Source organism: Aplysia californica, unplaced genomic scaffold (assembly GCF_000002075.1).
Source record: "Aplysia californica isolate F4 #8 unplaced genomic scaffold, AplCal3.0 scaffold00140, whole genome shotgun sequence".
NCBI classification, from domain to species: domain Eukaryota; kingdom Metazoa; phylum Mollusca; class Gastropoda; order Aplysiida; family Aplysiidae; genus Aplysia; species Aplysia californica.
In genome coordinates this window covers 984,690-1,008,140 of record NW_004797410.1, presented here as the reverse complement: position 1 = coordinate 1,008,140, position 23,451 = coordinate 984,690, and the positions used below count along the sequence as shown (strand labels likewise).

Here is a 23,451-nt window from a genome sequence, read left to right as displayed (position 1 = left end):
AACATTGCTAAAGAGCAGCTAGGAAAGGATGTGAAAATAGACAGTTTAAGAGAAGAAAATTTGTCGGTTGCTACCCGGATTCGAACCCGGGACCCTTGAATGGGAGGCGAACACCTTAACCTCTAGGCCACGAGAGCAGGGGGGGGGGGGGACGTCTGACTTCAGCTTGAATCATCTCCGCAGCAAAAAAAGTTACGTTAAACCAAAGGAACGCAAATGACAGCAGCTGTGCACAGATGCTTTGACTGTTCCCGATTTTTTTCGGCCTTGTGCCGACCCGTAGGCCTAAGCAGGACCGTGAAGCTCTAATGCAGTAGTAATTATCGACATCAGTTATCTCTAGAAGATGGTAGACTACTCGTCCTCTTTAAAAAACATTTTAAAAAAATAAAATAAAAACAAAAATAAAAAGCATACACGCACGATTAATCTACCTGTTGTTGTCGTTGCTGTTGCTTTTTCTGTAATAATTATGTTACCAATGCAGTTGGGCAGGTAGAACCGGAATAGTTTGTGCCAAGAAGAATCACTGAGGATATAGATTTAAGCCTCATAATTGGGAAATTGAACTGACTGATTGGTAATAATAATATTATTTTTCGATTTAGGAATGGCCTAGAATTTTTCAACCATCTTGTCACATAATTTCTCAAGAGGAATCAAGGAGCGTATATATAGTTTTTAAAAAAGTCAAATAGGGCCTAACCATGATAGTAATACCCAAGACTGGAGAATGTATCTTAATTCACTTATTAAACTTTTTAAAGACACAAATGACGCTAAACTAAATATTCATTCGTTCCCACAGTCACCGCTTACGCAAAGTTTTACAATCATAATTTTTAAAAATTAATTCGGAGTTGTTACAGCTTACAAAACAAATACGTAAATTTCCGATAGCAACAGTTAAATCGAGTGATGAACGTATAATAAGGACATAAAGAATCAACTGCGAGAGTTTAAATTTCTGGCATCAGCTCAAAATATTTTTTGGGTAATTTTCTGCTTTTTTAAAACTTTGTTTAACAACAAAAATACATTTTTGGAGAAAAAAGTGAATAACGCATACAAGAAGCATTCACAGTTTTTGTATTTATACTGTTCCAAAATGGCTTCCAGTTCTTGTTGTAGGTGCCACGTCAAGTTCGAACTTTAATTTGGTCTTGTAATTCATCATATTTTAGCCCGTGTAAGTGAATATTATGTCGAAGACAAAGTCTGATATTAATCAACCAACATTATGTGTTCATTTATGTGTGTGTGTTCACGGAATTATTCCTTTTCCACCTCAGTTTTCCCAGCAGACGTTCGATCGACCATCTCTCCGCTTCCACACTTTACTTGATGTGATGTTTTTGTTTAGTGTGTGTAGATAGCCTAGTGTTTTAACTGGTAGTTGTGTTGGTTATGATTATAATTAGTGCAATTTCTGAATGAACACAATTTTTTGAGATAGGAGACAAGGCCTTAGTCTGCTGTACTTTGTGGAATCTAGGCATGGAACAATGTCAAGATAGAAATGAAATAGACTTGGATCTCTTATCTTATTTCAATCATTTCAGCATGATGATTTCAATCTCATCATTCATCATGTGGAGATCTAGAATCTAGACTAGATCTAGATCTAGATCCTAGTATAAGTAGGCCTAGATCTATGTTATGTATGGTAGGCCTAGATCTATGTTATGTATGGTAGGCCTAATCAGTCATGTAGTAGACTAATGAAACACTTCTTGTTGCCATGAAAATCTTAGCATTCTCTGGTTTTGGCCCCAAGAGCCAAAAGAGTAGATATCGACTGGATATCGATACTGACTTAAATAGGCTACTCGATATTGATGTTTTATCTGAAAGAGTGAGAGTTGCACTGCTATTTTGTCAATGCAAAATGAGCTGTAATATTTCACTTGTTTTTAACTACGGGGGTTTTAGAGTGGCTTGCCCCCTCGCCTAAAATACCAATAAAAATACGGGGGGGGGGGGGGGGGGGTGGTTTTCAGGCATGCCCCCCCCCCCCCCCCAGAATTTATCCATAATTTGATGTTTTAGTTTTGCAATTGTATTAGGTTTGATATATATCTCTTGCTTGCTGAGCGTCAAACATCATAAATGCGCATGGAAAAGTAATCGCTCAGAACCAGAAGAAATCGTTGGTGAAGCCAAAACTCACACTCCATAGTAAATATAGATCTTGTTCATCTTGGGGTAGAAACCAGATTATGATTATAAAATATCATCTCTAAGAGAAACTGTACGGTGTAGTTTTTACGCAAAAATAATAGTTTGCTGTCCAATTTTGGCAAGAAGGAAGCTTTACAACAGTGTCAACAGTGTGCAATGGGAAAAAAAGAAAGCAGTAACTTACTCTTGTATGCACATGCCGCTGTGAAGTCAGAAGGATGCTGAAATCTGGTTATTATGTTACAAATCATATTTGAATTTAGCTATGTTTGTGTTTTAAATACATAAAATATTATGTGAAAAAAAAATTAATTAAGGACCTGAAAATCTCTTTGCTGTGTGTGTATTTGCTATGGGCGTGCTAGTCTATTTTATGATTGATATCTAGTAGCCAAAATCAAAATTTTGGAAGTAGGCTACACCTAGGAAGATTAGCCTTTATTTATTTTTCTGCAAGTGGCTATTCTCCGGCGTCGCGCCGGTCAATAGATCGGAAGCTATTCTCCGGCGTCACGCCGCCGGTCTATTACTAATGAATTACAATGTATTTGTCGACGCAGATTTTGAGATAAAATATCTAGGCCTAGTAAATCTACCTTTCATGATATTTTATCTATAATAATTGTCTAGCGTAACTTTATTCAACATTTATTTGGGTCGTCCATTTGCTTTTTAAAAAATAATGATTCTGTTTCTTTTTAAACGAACAAAATTGATTTTGTGTCTAAAATCCTGTCTAGTCATCAGACCTGCCACTCATCTCGATTTAATCGGGATATCCCGATTTTTTGCCCCAAATCTCAAGCATCCCGATTTTCCCGATTTCGATCGCCAGTATCCTGATTTTTTGTCGTTGCGTCTGTTGCGTCCGATTCTAGGGTAAAAAAATATAAAAAGTTCTGCAATCTCTTTTGCTTGGAAGCACCGATTGGATTTTTTATCGTCAGGAACTTGGAACGCTACTTTCTGAAGCATCTATGCCGAATCTAGCAGATGACTCACGCACGTTATTTCAACTAAAACTGACGTAGTATCGATTTTGAATTCCAACATGGATACGCTCAAGATCTACTTTCGCTTTTATAACCCAGAATTCTCCGATGGTGTCCTGATTACTGTAACAATTATGCCATGGGCCTAAGAATAATTTATTCGTTGTTCTGCCGTTGCTTTAAAAGCAAGCTTCGTCTGAGTTCTGGTTAGTCGGGCCCATCAGACCTGTCAGTGGAACTTTCAAACGCTCATTCGCAACACGTGACATGGCCTTGTACGTGTGAGTAGTGCGTGTGTCGGGGACCGTCGGCTGTCGGGGTCAACAAAGTTCATTCACACCGGTCGCATTGGTCGAGGTGTTTTTTCGGGACTTAACCAGTGTGGACGGGAGGAGGGGGTGGGGTATTTTTTTTTTACACTTGGGCTTAAAGTGCGTGCCGTGATACATGTCGAATCTAATTGAAGATGAAGGAATAAGAAAAAAGAAATAAGTGAACAACCTTGGCGCAATCTTTTTTTCGGGGGGAGGAGGGGGGTGCCTTGAGTGTATATATATGCGATGGAAGTCAAACGTTGTTACTGTATGAAAACGCGGGTTTTTAGAGGGATGATTAGAGTTATATGTCAGATATTTTCAAGACGATGAGAGTTTCAGTTTTACTGCAAATTGCGCTCCCCCAGTCTATCAAACTCCGACTCAAGTAATGCTGTCTTTCAGTTTTCCGTTTATTTAGAGGCCCAAACGTGAACTTCTTCCTGCAAAAGTTTTCTCTTGCATACTTGCCTCATAAAAGGGAACCAGGACCCCCCACCCCCCCCACCCCCCCCCCCCCCCTTCTCCAGTATCCCTTATGACTGATTTGCTGTTGATCCCAATTTTTTTTTACCAGATCCTGATTTTTTTACTCTAAAATCCTGATTTTTAGATTTCATAGAGTGGCAGGTCTGAGTCATAATATAGTATAGCTTGATGTTTACTTATTTCTTATTGTTGTAATTTTCGATAAATTTAACTGATATTTAGCGATTTCAGTGCTTTCTTGTCGTATGATACCTTTTTTGGAAACAGTAAAAAATGACTTCTTCTTATGCTCACTCTTTGGTATGAACTCGCATCACTAGAGGTGAACACGTTTCTACTAGCACCTATCACAATTATAAATTTAAGGAATTGAGGCAGTTTGTGTATGAAAACCTATCGTCTGTATCAATGGAAGTGGCACGAAGTGGTGAAGTTTATGGAAATTTTTTTCCAAGACGAACAGATGAGAAAGGTATTTGCAAATCTGCGACAACAAATAATAGACTGGCACGACGCCGGAGAATAGCCACTTTCATTTTTCTTACAGGGTGTCCAAAAAGTCACGCACCACCCTTAAAATCTTTTTTTTTCTGTCTGTCCACGCTCTCTTCACGAATTGAGACATGCAATCACAATTGAATGTCACAACATCCATCCAGATACCATACGCAAAGTTAAAAACAGCTTTTTGTGGAGAATAGAGTTGTATTTTATTTAATGAAAATGATGCTCCATTTGCTGAGCATCTGTAACAATGAATGTGTTTCAGAATGGTGCAGGACTTTTTGGACGCCCTGTTTTGTTTCAGCTGATTCCACTGTAGGCCTATTTCCTTTTAGTGTCTTGTGACCTGTAGTGTGGACCGTTACCCTATTTACCTTGTGGATCTGTCGTTTGCTGCTAATATTATGGACATATACTTACTCTGCAAAACCTTTTTTCAGTCAGGGATGACCACTGTCATTTTTTTTCTTTTTTCTTTTTGACACTTCCCTTGCCATGAAGACTAAATTTGTTGTGACTATGCTACACTGAAAATACGAATATAATATGCAGTGCGACTGATATGATACATTTCTTGAGTAGTGTCCCTTGATCTGCAATGACTGTGTGCTGTGGAATTTTTTAAAGGTAGTTTTGCATCTTTTTTCTTGGGAAAAAAAGCCAACTTTTGTCTATTTTTGTAACGATTTTCATGAAACAATACAATGATACCAAAACAATACAATTTGCCGTAAGCTGACAAAATGCCCTTTTTTATTCACAGCAGCTTCGAGATAAAGAGGCTTTTTGTCAGCGTTACAATTTTAAAAAGGAGCTCTACTGAAACTTGAATTCTAATTTATTAAAAAAACAGTCGCAGTTTCACTTTGATTTTTTCACACATGTAGGTTAACTGATCAGGCTTTCAATTTAGCCAAAATATAAAAAATGGTGCCAAAAATGAAAAAAAAAGGCTTTTTGTCAGCTTGGCTTACAGCAGAGATATGATTTGGGATCTTTTTTCAAGCTTAGGTGGTAAAAGTGTTGACTTAGTATTGAAAGGGGAATACGTGAGAGAGAAGATATCTAGAGCTGCCTGATACAAAGCAAGCAGTTGAACTGTCAAAGTGTGACAGGGGATAGAGGGGGCATGGTAGGGGTGGGGGCAGGTGTAGCAAATAGTTAGGGGCAATAGCATGTTGCAGAACCAAATATATGTCTATGAGCAATTTAGGGCTCCTGATGCTCTAGTATTTAGTGAACAGCAAACTCTGATAAACAAGAGCAATAGCATTAGTGGTTACAGTCACAATTTTGATAAACATGAAAATATATTGAATATTGACATCAATTTGGACAATTTGATTGCTTTAATAACTGAGTGATTAAAGAAATATTTTTCCTCTTTCATAATACATTTTTACTAAATTTTTCCATTTAAAGATAGCCATCAAGTTTGTTTCATCATGGGCTTTGTTTTTTTGCAAAAAGAAAAAGAAACTTGCTAACAATCCTGAACACATTTTAAGGCAAAGTTCTCATACTTCTGAGAAATATTTTTTTGTATAAACTTTCACCATTCAATTTTTAAGCAACTGTATTTTTGTGTGGCAAGGAAAGTGTAAGCTTCAGGCAAAATTAACAAACAACGAGGATAGACTTTGTCAAATCCCCCTTTAGGCTCGTCCAAAGAGTGGAAATGTAGGACAGTCCACAAAAGAGACACTAAGCAAAATTTCAATCTATTAGTCTGATCCCTTGTATGTCTTGAATCTCTTCTGAAAAGTTAAAATGTATAAAAAATAGGGAGAAGATAACATCATTACTAACTATGAATCTATTTAATTTTCCAGGCTGTTGTGCAAGCTGATGGCAACGGACATGTTGAATCGTCAGGGCAAATAGTTACAAGAAATTACATGTAACATGCAACTTCAATTGGTTTTTTGGAGAAGGTTGTAACGTCAAGCAATCGAGACACCCATCATGTTGAATGACAAACCGTCCCGCATAATCGCCCTCTGCTCAGTAGCGAACTTTATCAACTCTGCTGACAGGGTGATTATGCCGATCGCCATTGTACCCATGGCTCAGGAGTTTAAATGGGATCTGCATCAACAAGGATGGGTCCTAAGTGCATTTGCTCTGGGCTACATGAGTAGCCAGGTGAGTGATCTTTTTTTCCCCTCTTCTTATATAATTGAACTTGAGAACAGCATTGGTAAGGAATAGACAAACTGATGTTGTTCCCTTTAACTTTTATCTATTGTTGATCAGAGTAACTACTTACCCTCATTAGATAGTAGATTGTATTGAGGCCATAACTTGACCCTTGAAGCCCTGCCCCAACACCCTCCCTTGAGTCTACTGGAGTACTGCAGCTGAGATCCTGAGGGGACAATGCTTGGATTTCCATTGTGTCTCACTGAGGCATGTTTGATTTGTGGGAGGGTAAAGGTTTTGTGTACCAAGGTGTGTACTTGGGGTTATGCTAACTGAACCAATGCTGCAGTTTTTTATTTTTAAAAAAATTTAAGTTTTTGATGCAGAAAAACTTGTGACCCATTAGAGAATTGAAGGTTGCTCTCTTGGTGACTAATTGCAACAGAAGAAGATATAAGGATAGCAAAAAATATTGTAAAAACTGGTGAATAAGCACACGACTGCCATGTATTTGAGAATCCAGAGAAAGAGAAGTATTTATACCCTTCGAACAGCTACTTTTTATTATATTTATGATTCATTAAACATGCTAGTATTATGAAGTGAATTCAGTTGTGTGTTACCAGCTGTGTACACAAACAGAGAATAGGTTGAAAGCATGGGTCTAAAAAGTGGGCGTGCACAATTAACCCTTTGAGCCTTGACTGTGCTGACCGTAGAATACCCCCTGCATGGCCTAGTCGGCCATTTTCACGTGGGTCACAACAAATAGACCAGACGACAAATACGTCACACACAATAACAAAGTATCCACACAGAAACTAATCAGAGTTGCCAATCTCACATCTAGAGCCAGTGAATAGTTTTTCACATTCATTTAGGTCTAGTAAGGCCTTGCTCAGGCTCACTTGGATCCGTGACTCCCAGACGGGTGAAAGGGTTTATCGGGCTACACATCGATAAAGTCATGGACCGGTCAGAGGGTTTCTCAGGCTCTAAGGGTTAAACTGTCGCAGGTTGAAGATATTCAAGGGCATAGTAAATGGGATGGTGTATAATTTTGAATATCTTTGGTTTGGTGAGGACCTCATGCTTTTACTTTCATTTTTTAAATTTGTTGCTTTGATTCCTAAAACTTACATATTTGTTGGCTAAAAACAATTCCGTTCATCTTGCATTGGAACTGTGCACTCAAGTAATAACACTTTCACTACTCCAAAAACTCCACTCAAAAGCACAACTTGACAGACAGTGACGTAACTAACTCTACGTTCACCTCGCTCAAGTTCACAAAGTCATGGCATGACCTAAATTTAAAAATTGTGGCAAGGCAATGAACCAATCTCACTTCACTTGAGCGCTCCGCTTGATTGCTCCGGGGCTCACATTTTATTGGCATATAGTGTGCAGTCTGAAATTGTGTTTATTTTTACTGCCTACTGTGGTTTTTGTTTCGACAAGAGCACATTTGAGATGTGCCGTCTTATTAATATTAATGTACTGCCAAAATTGCAACGAGTGTCAGGTCAGACTACCATTGCTATACAGCATATTGTGTTCAGTTAAAGCGCGTGGACTTTGGCATAGCATGGATGATTTATGGTGCTATAGGCACATAATATGTAATGGCTGTTGAGGCGCCAGCGAGGACCTTGTATATTTTCTATTTATGAGTGCTTTACAGAACAGAACATTTTAAAAGTTTCGGTGACACTGCACGGCCGTGCTCAATGGATGAACCGTCCCTGGTTGACAGATCATATTGGTCATAATTATTGTAAAGTGTAAAGGTGTCATGTTTTGATTTAAAAATCCCTGGAAAAATTTTGCTGATGATATTATTAGTAGTATTATTATTATTCTGACCTATTTGTTTGTTTTTCAGGTTGTTGGAGGCAGTGCGGCAAAGAAGTATGGAGGAAAAAAGATTCTAAGTCTGGCAGTAATACTTTGGTCTTTGTCAACCTTCCTTGTGCCTCTGTTTTCACATTCGTTGTACATATTGATATTGTCTCGAGTACTTCTTGGACTTGGCGAAGGTCTAGGTGAGTGAGAAAATTACAAGTAGTTTAGTAAATGCTGTATCAGTTGTCTCTCATTTTGTTTCTTTGAAAAAATATTTTGAGTGTGTGGTGTGTGCAGCTGGTAGGTCAGACGTCTTGACTTTCCTTCTTTTATTTCTATTTCTGTCTTGCTTTATCCCAACACTAAATGACTGTTGTTGATGTGTTTCTTTTAACTTGAACGCATCTTCGAACTCATATTTTGAAGGGATGATTTTCTATTGACAAGTAGCCTTTGTCTCAAAGTGAATTGTAGAAAGCAGCTATTTATTATTGAGACTTTCCACAATTTAAAGTATTTAAGAGAATACCATGTCCATTACTTTTTGGGAAAAAAGAAATTTGAATATTTTAAAATGTCAAAAACAATTTTGCTTTTTATTTTGTATCATTACTGATTTGTGGTATGTAAATTTAATCTTATCTTGCTTTTTTTTTTTCAGGTCTCCCAACAATTTTTCACATTTTTTCTCACGCCATTCCATGCGAAGAGCGGTCTAGGGCATTTGGTTACTTGGTAGCCTTTGGTTCTATTGGGCAGACAGTAGCCTCACTGGTATGTTTCTCACTTTCAGTTGGGGATCATTCAAAAATTTGTCTTTCGGGAAAAGTGTTTCATTTGCCTTTATTTTTTATTTAGAAATACCCATTTATCTTGATTAAAAGTCGAAGTATTTGTGATTGAAGGAGGTGGGGTCATCTGGGTTCAGAAGTAAAATTAGCCAAGAAAATGTCCGTCTAAGTCTGATAACTTCAATAGCTTGAGAGTCCTTGAATACTGAAAAGTTACATTATTATTTGTTGCCTTTAGTCAATACTTCTTAGTAAAGTTCACATGGAAATGCGTTTTTAAATGGACATTAGAGGTGTTGAACCAAAACATAAAAATTTGATAAAAATTGCTAAATTGTCTGGAAAATGCCAGTTTCCCTGACTTCGTTATTTTGACGAGCACCTGATTTCACCATGATGCCTCACATTTTCATAATTTAACCCCATAATATCCTTCTTCAGGTGTGTCCTCATTTGCCATGGGAGTGGATGTTTTATTTCTTTGGCCTGATGGGCTTTACTTGGGTCGCTGTTTGGGCCTCAATGTACGCCGATTCCAGGGGAGCCTTGGATGAAGAGTTTGTGGATCCTCCAAAGGTATTTTACCAAATCTTGTTAGATTTCCGGGCTGTGAAGATGGCAGGGTTCACTTCACCAGTCAAATGACCAAAACTAGAGAGACTGACACAGCTTTATATACCTAAGACCCCATGTTCCCAGAAGCCCTAAATCTCGAGACAAAGTGAGAACTGCGCATGGAGTGGTTACAATGAAAGGGAAACAACTGATAATATAATGGACGAGCAACTGTGGTTTATTATGGATTGTGTCCCATATCATTACACAGGCACAGGGAGTGATTTTGGGATTAAGGTTTTGCAGATGTGAAATTTCTTGTATGACTGTTATAACTAGTTTTTTTGTGTTTGTGACGTTATCACAAACATTTCCTTTCTGTCCTGCTAGTTCTGTAAATCTGACATGACAAGCTAATTTGCTTATTGTTTCATATCTTGGTTGATGTTGTTATGGAAGGAAGACGTGGGGGGCGGGGGGGGGGGGGGGGGAAGACAACCTAGTTCATAACATTACATGACAGTGCTCTACTCACAGGCACGTGGTCCAACAAGAGCTGGGTCAAGAGGTAGATTATTAGGAATTAGTCACTCTTGATTTTGGCCGAAGTTTTAAAAAGATGAGGAGATGGTTATTTCGACAGCCATGGTTTTAAACATTTTTTAATTAAAAAAAGAAATTGTATTAGAATTTGGCTTAGTCTTCTGTCTCTCGGACACATAGCAGTTCTAGAGAAGTGAACATTGGATCATGTGCAAATTTCCATTTATGTGGATATGTCTCTCTTTTTAGACACTTCACATTGTTTCATGTAGCTAGAAATTCAATATTCTTCCTATCTAATAATAAGTGAACTACAGTATGTATTCCTTGTAAATCATATCGCGACCTCAGTGTTTTCTTGTCCTATCTCCATTTTTTTAAAAACATTGAATATATGACTTCCTCTTTAGCTCACTCTTTGTCTTGAACTGTTTTCACTGTTATTAAAAATGGAGATAGGACAAGAAAGCATTAAGGTCGCTATATACTAAAGAGAATAATGATTGCTCTTTCTTATAGCTGGTGTAAGTAAAGATTGTATATGTATTTTGGCACTTTTTTGTCTCAAAAGTTTATTAAACACAGTTGAAGTGAAGGTCATCCTTTTTTTTATGTGTGTGTTAAGTTTGAAATCATTTGTCTGCGATGTGTTCCAGGTGAACAACTCCAATGTGCGGTGGATGGAGTTTGTGGCTCACTGGCCATTGTGGTCCATCTACATAGCTCACTTCAGCATGAACTGGTCCAACTACATTGTGATGCAGTGGCTGCCCACCTACCTGTCCTCCACACTCGGGGCCAACCAGTCGCACATGATGTCCACAGCCGTGCCTTATATCATGAACTCTCTTGTTGGTGTTGGTGAGGCTTTTTTTTTGGGGGGGGGGGGGGGGTTGTGTTAAATTTTCCCATTCGTATTTTTTTCTCATTTTAAGAATTGCTTCTTTTGTCAGTTTGAAATAGAAAATTGACAGTAAACCTTTTGTAATGGTTAAGAGAGATACTTACATTTTTGTTGTTGAAAATTCAAGCTTGTTTGAGGGGGTTTGTAAAGATGGTGCACTTAAAAACAGTGTTCTGTCAGGATTATTACGGCAATATGTCCTTTTTTCTGTATCTTGGTGGAACAATTTTAAACATGGCTATAGTTATTTTTATTCAATATGTTTTGTTACATTTTGAAATGAGCATTTGTTTCTCTTCCTCAGTTGCTGCCCATTTTGCAGATGCTTTGATTGCTCACAAATGGACAGTCTTGTCTGTGCGTCGCCTCATGACGACTATTGGCTTGCTTGGTCCTGGATTATTTATTCTTTTTTTCAGTGCTGTGTATAATTTGCCCCTGGCTGTCTTGTAAGTATTATTGTATGTTCAGGTTGGTTAAAAAAATTTGTATTTTGTCGGCTCGACATGATTGTCAGGGGGAATGTGTTTCAAATATAGTGACTGTCATATAGAGATTGTAGTGACTGAATGTAGTGACAGTAGAGAGGATTGTTACAAGGAATGTATGTATTTCTAGATAGTTTTTGTTTACCTTGATAATGGAAACTTTTGTTTCTTATTGTTGTACTGTTTGTCCCCATAGTTTTTACTTGATAGTTTGTGAGTGAATCTCGGAAGTAAATTTCTTTCTTGAATTTCTTCTTATTTTGTGAGTTAACCAAGGATGATTTTGGATTGGTGTTTCACTTTTCTAATGATGCTGTGCAATGGCTTTGATTAAATGTGTTTAATTTTAGTGATTGTTACTGCTGTGGAAATATAAATCTGTCTTTACTCTACATTTTTTTCGGTGTATGTTCAGTATTTGGATAGAAAGGTCTTCAAACTTGTGCACAAAACTTGTTCTGTTTTGATTTATTAGACTTTAATGTCTACGTTTTTACTTTACTCATTTATCTTGCTTTCACTTTAAGGCGCTCTGAATAAGATGGTCTCCGGTTCAATTTTTTGCTTCTCGTTTATTTTTTTTTCAAATTTGTGGAAGACCGGTTAAGATAACTTTCTGAACTTGGAATAGAAGATCTGATAAGAACAGAGTGTATGAAGTATCTATTTTGTTGTTTATTTTTTGTTGTTGTTATAGGGTGGTCATTTATTTATTTGTGACATTTGTCCTCAGTTTTGTGTCTGTTTCACTTGGCTTGAGTGCTTGCAATTCATCAGGACACTTGAGCAACCACGCTGAGGTGGCCCCTAATCACGCTGGGATCACTTTTGCCATATCAAATACTCTTGTAAGTGTTAGTTTATTTTGGTTGGGTTTTTTTTTTTTTGGTTAGCTATAAATGAAATAAAGATTGTTACGTTGATTTTTTAAACGGTTTTCACACATTATACTTTCATTTGCGTATTGATGAGGCACTAGTCGTAGTCAGTTTAAATGTTTACTGTTACAACAGGTACTTTTTGATCAATGATAACTGTTATTTTTATTATTTTTATTATTATTATTTTTTAAATATTTTGTTTAAGGTAATTGAAATAGAAAATAAATATTGGGTTATAACTAACGATGAAAGATGTAGTCTATTTATAGATGTGCTATAGAGTGTCTTTGCCTCACAAATGTGATTTCTACTTCACGAAATGTGAAAGTTACAAGAAGCTTCATGCCATTTGATTCAAAAGTAGTCTCTCTTTTTAATGAAATGTCTCCAGAAAAATTGGCTGTGTATGTTAGAATTTAAAATAACATGAAACATTCCATGGAGAAATAAGGACTTTTTATTTACTAAGCAGTAAAATTATAGATAGTTTCGTAAGTTTATGTACTGTTAAACTGAAATAAAAAGTCATACACACTGACAATACAATACAATTTCAAGAAGTTGTTTTATCTTTTCCAAAATGTGGTGACATAGCTGAGCTGACTTAATTTTTTTCTTCTTTTTTCTATTTTGCAGGCGACGATACCAGGTATTTTGTGTGGCCCCTTAACGGCTGAGCTTGTCACACAGTCCCATGGTCGTTGGCTGCCCGTGTTTGTCATAGCAGCTGGGGTGAACTTTGTGGGAGCAGTCATCTATCTGAGTCAGAGTGCAGCCAGTCAAGTATTATGATGTCCCACCACAGCAGTTGACTTTTGTTTGATGTTTGAATTGGTTACATTTGCCTTGCAGCCAATCTCAAAGAGGCCTTCATTGCACAGAATGACACTACAAAATTAGTTTTTAAAGAAAGTTCTGTGACATTCTGATTTTTTTCCTCCCTTGTTAGTATTTTGAAAGAAAAACCCCAGTGGTTTTTGAAAATGTCTCTTGCAGCACAAAGTTCTATAATAACAGCAAGGAAACTTGACGTTTTGACAAGGATTTTATGGTTTTGTTTTTCGCTGCTTAAATTTTACTTTGGCTGGTTGCATGGCATGTAGTCATTTTCATTTGCAAGATGAGTGCATCTTCTTGAAGAAAAGGAGCATCTGAGCAAATGGACTAAAGTGGTGCTTGGTTTAAACACTGTGATGTAATTACTTCTCTATTGTGGTTGCAGTTAGACATGCTCATTGAGTATTTAATGCAAAAATGTGTCCTTCAAACCATAACCCCTCAGTTGTTCTTAGATTTTTGTGTATGGCAATCAACAGCAGTAGAAATGGTACTTGTACAATTCTGATGCGAATCATAAATTTCTAATAAAAGAAATTTATTGGGGGTTTGATCAAGGAAGCTCAATTTTTATAGGGTTGAAGGAAAAGTTAAGTTAATGTTTTATTGGGCATTTAACCTGTCCTGTCTCTTTGATGATATTTAGAACAGTGAATTACGGATCTTTCAATTTCTTTAAGTTATTTGTTCCAACTTGTAAAAACTGAATGTAACCAAATGATTCAAAGATTTTTATAAACCTAAAGGATGTCACTGGAAATAAATCTGCCCCATATATTATTTTGAAGATGGAAACTGGTATTATGTACCCGAATTAACTGTTTCCAGTCTTGGACCCATGTTTTCAATTATTTAGGACCAACCAATGCATTTTCATGTTATGTAATGAGACTTTGATATCAATGATAGGTAATTTGTTGTTCTTGAGATGGGAATGCAAGTTCAAACTATCTGAGAGTGAGATAACAATTTTAAAGGTTTCTGTGTTGACAGGAATACACATATTGGTTGTTTTATTTCTGCAATGTTCTCTTCATGGTCTAAGAATGTGAGGTATTTGATCTTGATATTTATTATCACTCTTCTTAAGTCATGTGAATAGGAGTCTAAACTTTTGTAAACATGGACACAGGAAAATATTCTGTACAGGTACAGTTTCTCAGGTGCTGTAAACTTTGAGTGTCATAATGGGTTAAAGCTAAAAATTGCCTATTTCACTATATGAGAACTGGACAACTGTAACTTTATATGCTATTGAACAAAAGAAAGGTATGATTTTCATTTTTCTCTATTTTTGCTGAAAAAAAAATGATAACTTGTTTCATGTTCTCGGTCAGTAAATTCTGAGGCATTACTCTGTGCCTTTTATGGAATGTTATTTTTGCTGGTGTTAAGTTGAGCAATAGTCCATCCCTGTGGACCTTCGTTCATATTCCTGTAGATGGTATCATTTTGGCAGAATGTTTTTTGATCATGATGCATTTTTGCGAGTTGTGAACACAGTGTTGCGATTAGAGAAAATGAGATTGTTTCTCAATTGATCCTTGATTATGCCTGTTATGTATTGTTAGCCCTGCGTGTAAGGTTAAGTTGAGATGAGTGAAGAGGCACCCTACCCTGTCTGTTGGTTTTTATTGTAATACATGTAGCTTAAAGTCTGGAATGTGATTGTTAAGATGAGTTCTTCAATAACAGTTATTTTTCTGTTTATTTTGATGATATCTCATGACAGTAAAATTGGCCCCAGTTGTACTGGTGATCTGGGTTTTTAAAATCTGATTCTCTCTTTTTACGGTTGTAATGATAGTGGAAAGGGACCTTGAATGTTAACCCTGCTAGATGCTAATGGGGTAGCCTAGAAATCGTGCTGTATTTGGACGGCACAGAACTGATTGTAGTACGAAGGGACTGATGACATTTCAAAGGCTAAGAGCAATCTGGCGAAACTTATATTATAGCGATTTTGGAGACGAAATTGAGTGGAAAAAGAAAGAGGGGTACTCGCTGGATGTTTTTTAAATTTTCAATCAGTACAAGTCTGACATAGTTTCCCTATTCACAAGTTGATGATATTCTTTTAATTTTTGTGTGATTTACGGCTCCCCAAGATGAATGCCTTCAGACCTTCTCGCACAGTGACCCCATTTGTGTAGATCCACACTCATAGCATCAACAGTGATCAAACTAATATAAAACAATATACTTCTGAAGTTCTTTATACCAGTTGGACAGTAAAGATTTTGCTGGACTCTATTTGCACATTTTCAACACTCTTTCTGAGGTTTGTCACTATGATGAATGTTAGTTTATGCATATGTTTGTTTTGTTTTTTTCTCTGTCTTGTGAAACTGTGAGGGGATGCTACATTGTCTTTCAGATTCATGAGTAGGTGTATTTGTAACCCTGCCATTGCCTGTCATTCATGCCCATTTATAATTTTTCTGGGTCACAGGTGACATACAGTACTTGTCTGCTCAAAACTCAGTGACTCTCTTCAGCACACAGAATGGGGAAAAAAATACGTTGACGATATGATTGAGTGAAAAAAAAGAAATTCAGTGTTAAGTGGGAATGGTAAAATAGGTAATAAAGCAGAAAATATGAAAAGAGATGGAAAAAGAACGGGGTTTGATTTCTTTACTTGTAATTTTTTATGTAACTCTTTTTCTTGTTTTATCAATGAGGTTAGTGTTGAACAATTTTGCTGTTCTAGTTCTCTCTTTATTGCACAGCTCTGGTTCATAGGAAAATGTGAATTATGAGGGGCAAAAACGACATTCAAAATTTCACTTCGCTTTTCAAGCTAATGAGTTTATAGGATCGATCCAAGGCAGGGCAAGCTTACAGAATACAATCCTTAATGCGTTTGTTGGAAAAACTAAGTGGACATCATTGGAGAGAGCAAGAAACCATGAATGGAGATATTTTTCCTTTTTTATTACTGATCATGAGATAAGACCACTGAGATTTAACTGGAGATTACAAAATAGTTTTTTACCTTTTTTGTGACCTTTTTTGTGAACTTGTGAATGGTTTCCAGTTTCCATCCAGTCAAAATGAGGCTGAAGTTGCTGAGCATGAAATCGCCCACACCCTGAGAAAAGTTCTTTTCAGACTTAAGTTTCTTTTATTCTTGTTACTCCTCTTAAGTGAACGTCATCTTTTGCTTGAAGGCAATTTTGGAGTGATGCTGTTGGGGACTTCATACTGATTTTGACTGATGGGAGAACAAATCTCTCCATTTTCTTTATTTTTTTCACTGTAATGTTGTTTCGCTTTGTACCTTTGATATTGAAACATTTTTACAAGATGATCTGAAATTGTTTTGCCGCAGTTGGCTGTTGCATTGCAAGGGGGAACGAGCATGTTAGTTGTTGATGGGGACCTATATTCCTCTCACTAGTTTGGTTGAAAATAGTTTTCAAGTAACCTATTTTTAGTTGTTATTTGGGTTACTTGTTTTGCATGTTAGGTCAAAAGTACTGTGCCGCAACTGTGATTTAAAAAAAAGTATATAGAGCATGTTGTAGAAAACAGTCCTTAATTTTGCTTGAAACTTTATGACCTTATTTAAGGTATCATAAAGAAGTCGAGGTCTTTGGGATGATGGTGGTGTGCAGTATACAGGGGAGAAAGATTTATCTCTGGTGAAGGTGAGCAGTTCTTTCAGAATGTTCTGGCACTGTAGGAGAAACTGGATGTTTCAGACTGTTTTATTTACAATATGACCTTTCGGGTTGCCATTTTGCTAGTGTTGAGCATGTTTTTTTTTTTTATTGCTCACATCTCTATATGACATCCCCAATCCTCTTAATTGCAGAGATACAATTTTTAAATGATGAGTAAATTGGTGGTTGGTTTGGGGGAGGGGGGGTGTCATTGGTAGGCCCTACTTCTTTTCTTTCCCACTGTTCTTTCTATCTGTCGGTCCTGATTTTACCCTGCATTAAATGACTGTTAGCATGTCGGTGTGCTTCTTTTCAATCACACAAACAAAAGCAAATTGGAATTACTGTCTTTAATCTGTATGTGCTCAGGGTTTCCCAATTTGTAGTGATCTTTTGGGAAGCGACTGCTTATCGTGCTGGCAGGGAAAGGGATATTTATTTTGCTGGAAGTTAAATTGTAAACTTTCCTAAAAGGGGCAACGTTGTCGTTGATGTAAAAGTCTTGCTTGATGTGGACTGTGGCTTAAAAAAACATTATTATATTTCCAGAGAAAATGAAATTGATAGAAGCTCCAAGTCTGAGTGCCATTTTTTAGACAAATGTGTTGCATTGTAAACTTTGTATGACCAGCTGCAAGTCATTTTTCTTTTTATCATTCTTTTTTGCTGTTGTACTTGTGTACTTTTTTTCTTTAGAAACTACTTATTTCAGTGCTTAACATTCCACCTATCATCAAAACAATCACACAGCCGCTTTTTGTAATACATCATTTTGCATGACCTGTCTATAAGTCAGCTCTTGTAAAGAACCTACCTATGTATGCCAAATTGCTGCCTTCAACGCTCTGCTACACATATTTTTTTTTACTTCATAGTGTACTTATGGCATACAGACACAGAAGGGAAAGTCTTAGCTGTACCACATTCTTTTAGTCCTCTTTAGTTACAGATACAGAGATGTGAACACCTTCACAGTTGCAGAGGTGTGAACATCCTCCTAGTTCTATGTGCGAAAGGATAGAAAGCTGCAAACATTCCAGCCGCCATCCTAACTTATACTTTTGTATTGCTATATATCTTCTTTCATCTTTATTATTAGTGTGGTGTACGTGGATAAATTCTATCTATAGTTCAATTCTGTTTTCATTGCTGCCGTGTGTCAAAAAAGAGATGGAGAGTCTTATCAGTGGGAAGTGGGGGAATATCATTGTCAGTTGCTGTGTCCTTTCATCTGTTGTTTTTTGTTTCTGTGCGGATGCATTATGTGCACCATGGTGTGGTCTGCTTCTTCTACTTCTTTTTCAAGTTGCCATTGCTCTCATCAGTCTTCAGCAATATGTGTCTGTTATTGTGCTGACTGGTCGTGGACTACAGCTCAACAGATTTTAGTAGTTTCGTTTTTCAGTCCTTAAGTAGTGGTTCACAGCTCCTATTACAGTGTTTGGTTCATTGAAGGGTACTCATCATTCAGTTGTGTTGTTCACGCACACTATGTAGGGGATAGGCAGAAAAGGGTATAGCTGGTCGGTTTGCCAGCTAGTTGTGTAAAGTCTGATTACTTCTCTTTCTTTCCCCCCTTTGGTCTATTTGGGGATCAAATTCACTAAAAAATCAATTCTTTCTTCCTTCCCAACAAGCTACTGTTTTCATTACTAAAAATATCCCCTGCTGTACTAATATGCTCATTGCCTTCTGCCATTCTCTATTACTTTGTTTTCCACCATTAGATATCCATGATTATCGAATCTATATTGCTTGTTTTTTTTCCACAGAATCAAATCAATTGACACTTCAATAGAAAATTAAAATGTTTGTTACCTTTAAATGACTCCTTATTTTTAAACTCCATTTTTGTAAGGGGATTTTCCTGGTTCTGGTGACTTGGAGGTTGGAAGATGTATTCTTGTTAGATTCTACTTCTTTCTTATCCTTCTGTCATGTGTTTGAAGGGCGTGACTGGTAGGTCCTACCTCTGTACGTGTCTTCTGTTCTTTCTGCCAGTCGGTCTTACTTTTCCCAGCACTTACGCAAACCAACAGACATAGCACAGTTTTTATGTGTTGTCTCGTCTCTTCGCGCATTTGCTTCTGGGACAATTAAACTCCAAAACTGTGAAATACTCATTCAGATGAAAGATAACACCCCTTTATATGCTGCAGACAGCTTCTGTGCCACTGGCCGTATCTTTTATGTCTTTGTTTTTTGACAACTGTTCCACACCTGAGACTGAAGTATGTTATGGTGAGATTTATTTATTCGTTAAGACTCATTTTATTTCAGCCACAGAAGTCGTTCTTTCTTGCACACACTTTCATCGAAGTATTGAGACTTGCTCAGATGTTATACAGGAAACATGCTGGTATTTTTGTTAACTGTAGGCAACTATAGTGAGTTGAATTAAAGCCATTCAGATTGGTCATAAAAGTTTTTCTTTCAGTATAAGTTTTGCTGTTGATCATCTTTTTTCTCACCTCTCTTATGATGGGTGTTGTTGGAGAAACAGTTGATTGAAGGTCTACTTTTAGTGTCTGAAGAGCTAATGCATACTGAATTCGACTATGATTTGTAAATCTCATATTTTACACGCCTGACCATATATATTTGTACACAGTATAGAGATTTCAAGAGTAATCTGATGTCTCTTAATGATTTGTTTCTGTTTTTTCTGTGTTATGTTTAGCTTTGAAGTTGGGGGGGGGGGGGGGGGAGTTGTCAATGTAGCATTTGGATTTTTTGTTTGCTATAGGTTTGTTTTTAAAAATTCAGATTTAAGGAATGAAGACTTTGTTACAGGAATTATGATGCGCCTAGGTAGATGCCATCGGAGAATGAGGCAGCTGAGTACGCAAGTATATTATAATAGTTCAGGAATCGTCATGGAGAAAGAAACACTTTGCACTGAGTTGGGATCAGACAGATTGCACTTTACAGTCAACTGTGTATTGCAATATAGGGTTTGTCAAAGCCAAATTCTTCTGTGCTGTCAGTAAATAGTATGTACTGCCTCTTGATGATAATAGTTCGGTAAAAGTACTTGACCTAGTAGTAATGTTTGAGATTTCCATTCTCCTTGGAGTCTTGTTCTGTCACTAAATGTATAATGTCAAGTGCAAAGATGCTTCAACTTTAAGAATGGGAGGGTCCAAATTAACTTTTACCAAAAATTCAACACCTTTTTGCCTGAAGCTTTGACTTTGATTCTTTCTTGCCTGCTGGCTTTATTCCACTTTTTTTTTTTTGGTGTGTGTTAGTTACAATGTCAGGTTGAATGAGATTAAAGCCACTGAAAATATCTGAAAATGCCACACATGTTAAATTTTTCCTCAGTATTTCATATTTTGGATAATGTCTAATGCCCCATAGGTTTTGTTTTTTGGATGGACATGGTGTTGGCATGACATTTTGAATGCTGTCCATCTTTTACAGGGGGTCTTGCTTGGTTTTGGTGACCCTCCATAGGGAAAGTTTATCAGTGTGAAATGTAGTGGATCACGAGAGCTGATAATCAAAAGGAGTGGAAGTGTGATACCTCTCTTATATCTTTTTTTAAATCAATTTTTTTTTCTTTTTTTGGGGGTTCAATTCAATATACTCTTACTGGTAATACTCTCCTTGATTGAGCTAATTGATTTTTGCAGTACTGATTATTTCTGTTCTTGACGTTATGGCACCACATGTATGGGAGTGTTTCCATAACATGATCACTATTTAAAAGATGAACATCTTGGGTTTTCTCTCATTTACTGGATACCTCATAGTTTTAGGGCCATGTATTAAGTATTACAATTTTTTGTAGTTGTTTGATTCTTCTTATGAAAATGATATGTGTGTCTATAAGAAAAATTCACTTTGCTCCCGAGGCCTTTATTATTTCTCTTTTTGAAAACTCCCAAACCCGGTAAAGATACATTTGTTGCTGATACATTCATGAATGAGTCATGGATAGTATGTTGGTTGTGTTCTTCTGCGACTTTATTTTTTGGGCTTTGTTTTCTTCTTTTACTTTTATTTTCAGCCTCCCCTCGTACATAGTTACTTTATATTTGCTGTCTGAATGCGCTGAAAAACTGCTCTATATTCTATTCCTATTTGTCGACTTGTCCTTATATCTGGTGGTTTGTACCGGTTTTCTGAAAGTGAAACGGAAGGCTCACCTTTAAGGGTTTGTAATATTTCTAGATCAGGTATTCACCACTAGAAAGAGGGTGATGTTGTGTGCCAGTACCTCTAGATGGTCATACTTCTATACTATCTCTGTGTTGTATCTGTCACTTTATTTTGTTTTTCCATAGTTCTAAGTAACTGTCTTTTTTTCTTTTTTGCCTTTGTCCTTTTTTAAAACTATAGTAAAGCTGGGAAAAGTTCGGTTGTTCGTCTTTTCCCTGGCTCAAGGTGGTAAGGTGGGATTGTACTGGTGACCTAGCAGTGATGAGTTGTTGGAGGGTGCCATTGATAGGTCCTACTTCTTTTTCTCTGCTCTCTGTTGTTCCTGTTTATCTGTCTGTCTTATCTTTCCCTGCACTAATTGATCATTGCTGCGCTGATGTGCTTCTCTTTACACAAACAAAACAAACAAGTGAAGAGACTAGTCATATAGAGTGCTTTGTTGAAAAAGTGAGGATTTACGATCTTCTGAATATGTCTTGCTGGAAATTCCCTTTATTGGCACATGGATATCCTGAAAAATTTGTGTCATACACAATTTTGTACACCGGCACTGTTTTGACTGTCGAAGATAGCTTGGAGATCAGCTGCAATGCCTCTAGTAAAAACTAAAGTGTGTCTGTTATGCTTTGTGCAGTTGCATGGACTGGAAATTGTAAATTTTTAAAAGCTGAATTATTTTTTATTTAGTATGTTTTAAGTGGAACTTTTAGCCCAGTGGTTAGATTAGTGGCTCACAAGCACAGCAGTTCCGACTGCGAGCTGCTGGGAGCGGCGTGCCAGAGATAAGGAATTAAATCTGATTTTATAAATATTTGCATCAAGGCATTCAACATCACGTTTGCTACTCCACCAGCCAAGGGAATGTACTTCCTGCTTATGGTCTTTTTATTAATGTTTTTATGGTAACCATCTGATAGCTGATCATCTTATTAAAAAGATGGGCTCGTCTACCACTTTACACCTGAGGGATGAGTTGTAAATGTCGGGTAACATGAGATGGATGGTTCAGGTATTTCTGTTTTCCTTTTGTTAAAATCTTTGTAGCAAGTAAAGTTTGGTTTTCAGAATACCTTTGTTCCTACCACCGACATTCTTCTTTTTGTCTTGTCATAGTTCATTTTTTAAAATAAGAAGAAAGCCCTGTGACTTCTTTTGTTTCTTTTCTGTATTTTTACCCCCCAAAAAACTTGTTACATTTATGTTATATATGGGAACATGGAAATTAATGTATTTCAAGTACTAATCATGAGTGAATCTACACAGTCTCATTATCCTTCTTATTTCATTTTGAGGTAAGGTATTGTCATGGTGTTACATTTCATCGTATAGTAAGTGTGCTATTTTTCACCTTTATTTTTGCACGCTATTATGATTAATTTAAAGTAACTTTTAAATTTGGTGATTGCAGTGCATACTGTCATGCGTGGCCTTTGTGCTTTGTGTTTGTAAACTTTATTATGTTGTATACAACAGAATAAAGCTAGGCTACAAAGGAGGTGATGGAAGATATATTTTAGATTTTGTGTCTCTAACAGACTACATTTTTCTGTTGACAGTTAACAGTCCTGTGTTAACAGTTTGCAATGTACATGCTGGAGTTTTATTTTTAAAGACAGTGTATCCAGTTTTATAAAATGTTCAGGAGACCCAAAAATACATCTTTGCCTCTCAACAGCCAATCACTTTCAATATCTGCCAAACACTGTTCCCACTTTATTTATAAAGATATAGATACCAGACTAAGGCAGAGCAGAGATGTGCGCCGTGTTTTAAACTATCAGGTGGAGTGGATAACTCAGTTTTATCCAAAACTGGATATGCTGTCTTTCAAAATAAACCTCCAGCATGGTCCTGCCTTCACACCATTCTTGCTTAAGTGAGATTCCCTTGTATACCTATTTGTCACTTGTTTTGTTTTAGTTGGTGTATACTGTAATATGTGCTATAGGGGTTTGCTTTTGCTCTTGTGTTCATGTTTGTGTGTATGTGTGTTTAATTGCAGGTGTGTGTGCCCGCTTGTGGGTGTGTGCATTTGTGCATGAGTTTACATGCATGTGTGTGTGTGTGTGTGTGTGTGTGTGTGTGTGTGTGTGTGTGTGATAGATAGATAGATAGATAAATAGATAGATAGATAGATAAATAGATAGATA

At 36.9% G+C, this 23,451-nt stretch overlaps 1 protein-coding gene across 2 annotated transcripts; it reads left to right on the top strand.

Annotated features, from left to right (window-relative positions):
• Positions 1-1,106: 1,106 nt before the first annotated feature.
• LOC101854945 (sialin) lies at positions 1,107-18,959 on the top strand. 2 transcript variants are annotated; one of them, XM_005096878.3, is made up of 9 exons: positions 1,107-1,189; positions 6,313-6,625; positions 8,508-8,667; positions 9,129-9,241; positions 9,700-9,834; positions 11,013-11,217; positions 11,565-11,709; positions 12,482-12,596; positions 13,266-18,959. In XM_005096878.3, the coding sequence occupies exons 2-9, from the start codon at positions 6,446-6,448 to the stop codon at positions 13,419-13,421; spliced, it is 1,209 nt and encodes a 402-aa protein (XP_005096935.1). In that variant the 5' UTR covers positions 1,107-1,189; positions 6,313-6,445; the 3' UTR covers positions 13,422-18,959. The 2 variants fall into 2 exon arrangements, with proteins under 2 accessions (XP_005096935.1, XP_012937122.1); XM_013081668.2 differs by lacking the exon at positions 1,107-1,189 and having other exon boundaries at positions 5,384-6,625.
• The last annotated feature ends 4,492 nt before the right edge of the window (positions 18,960-23,451 follow it).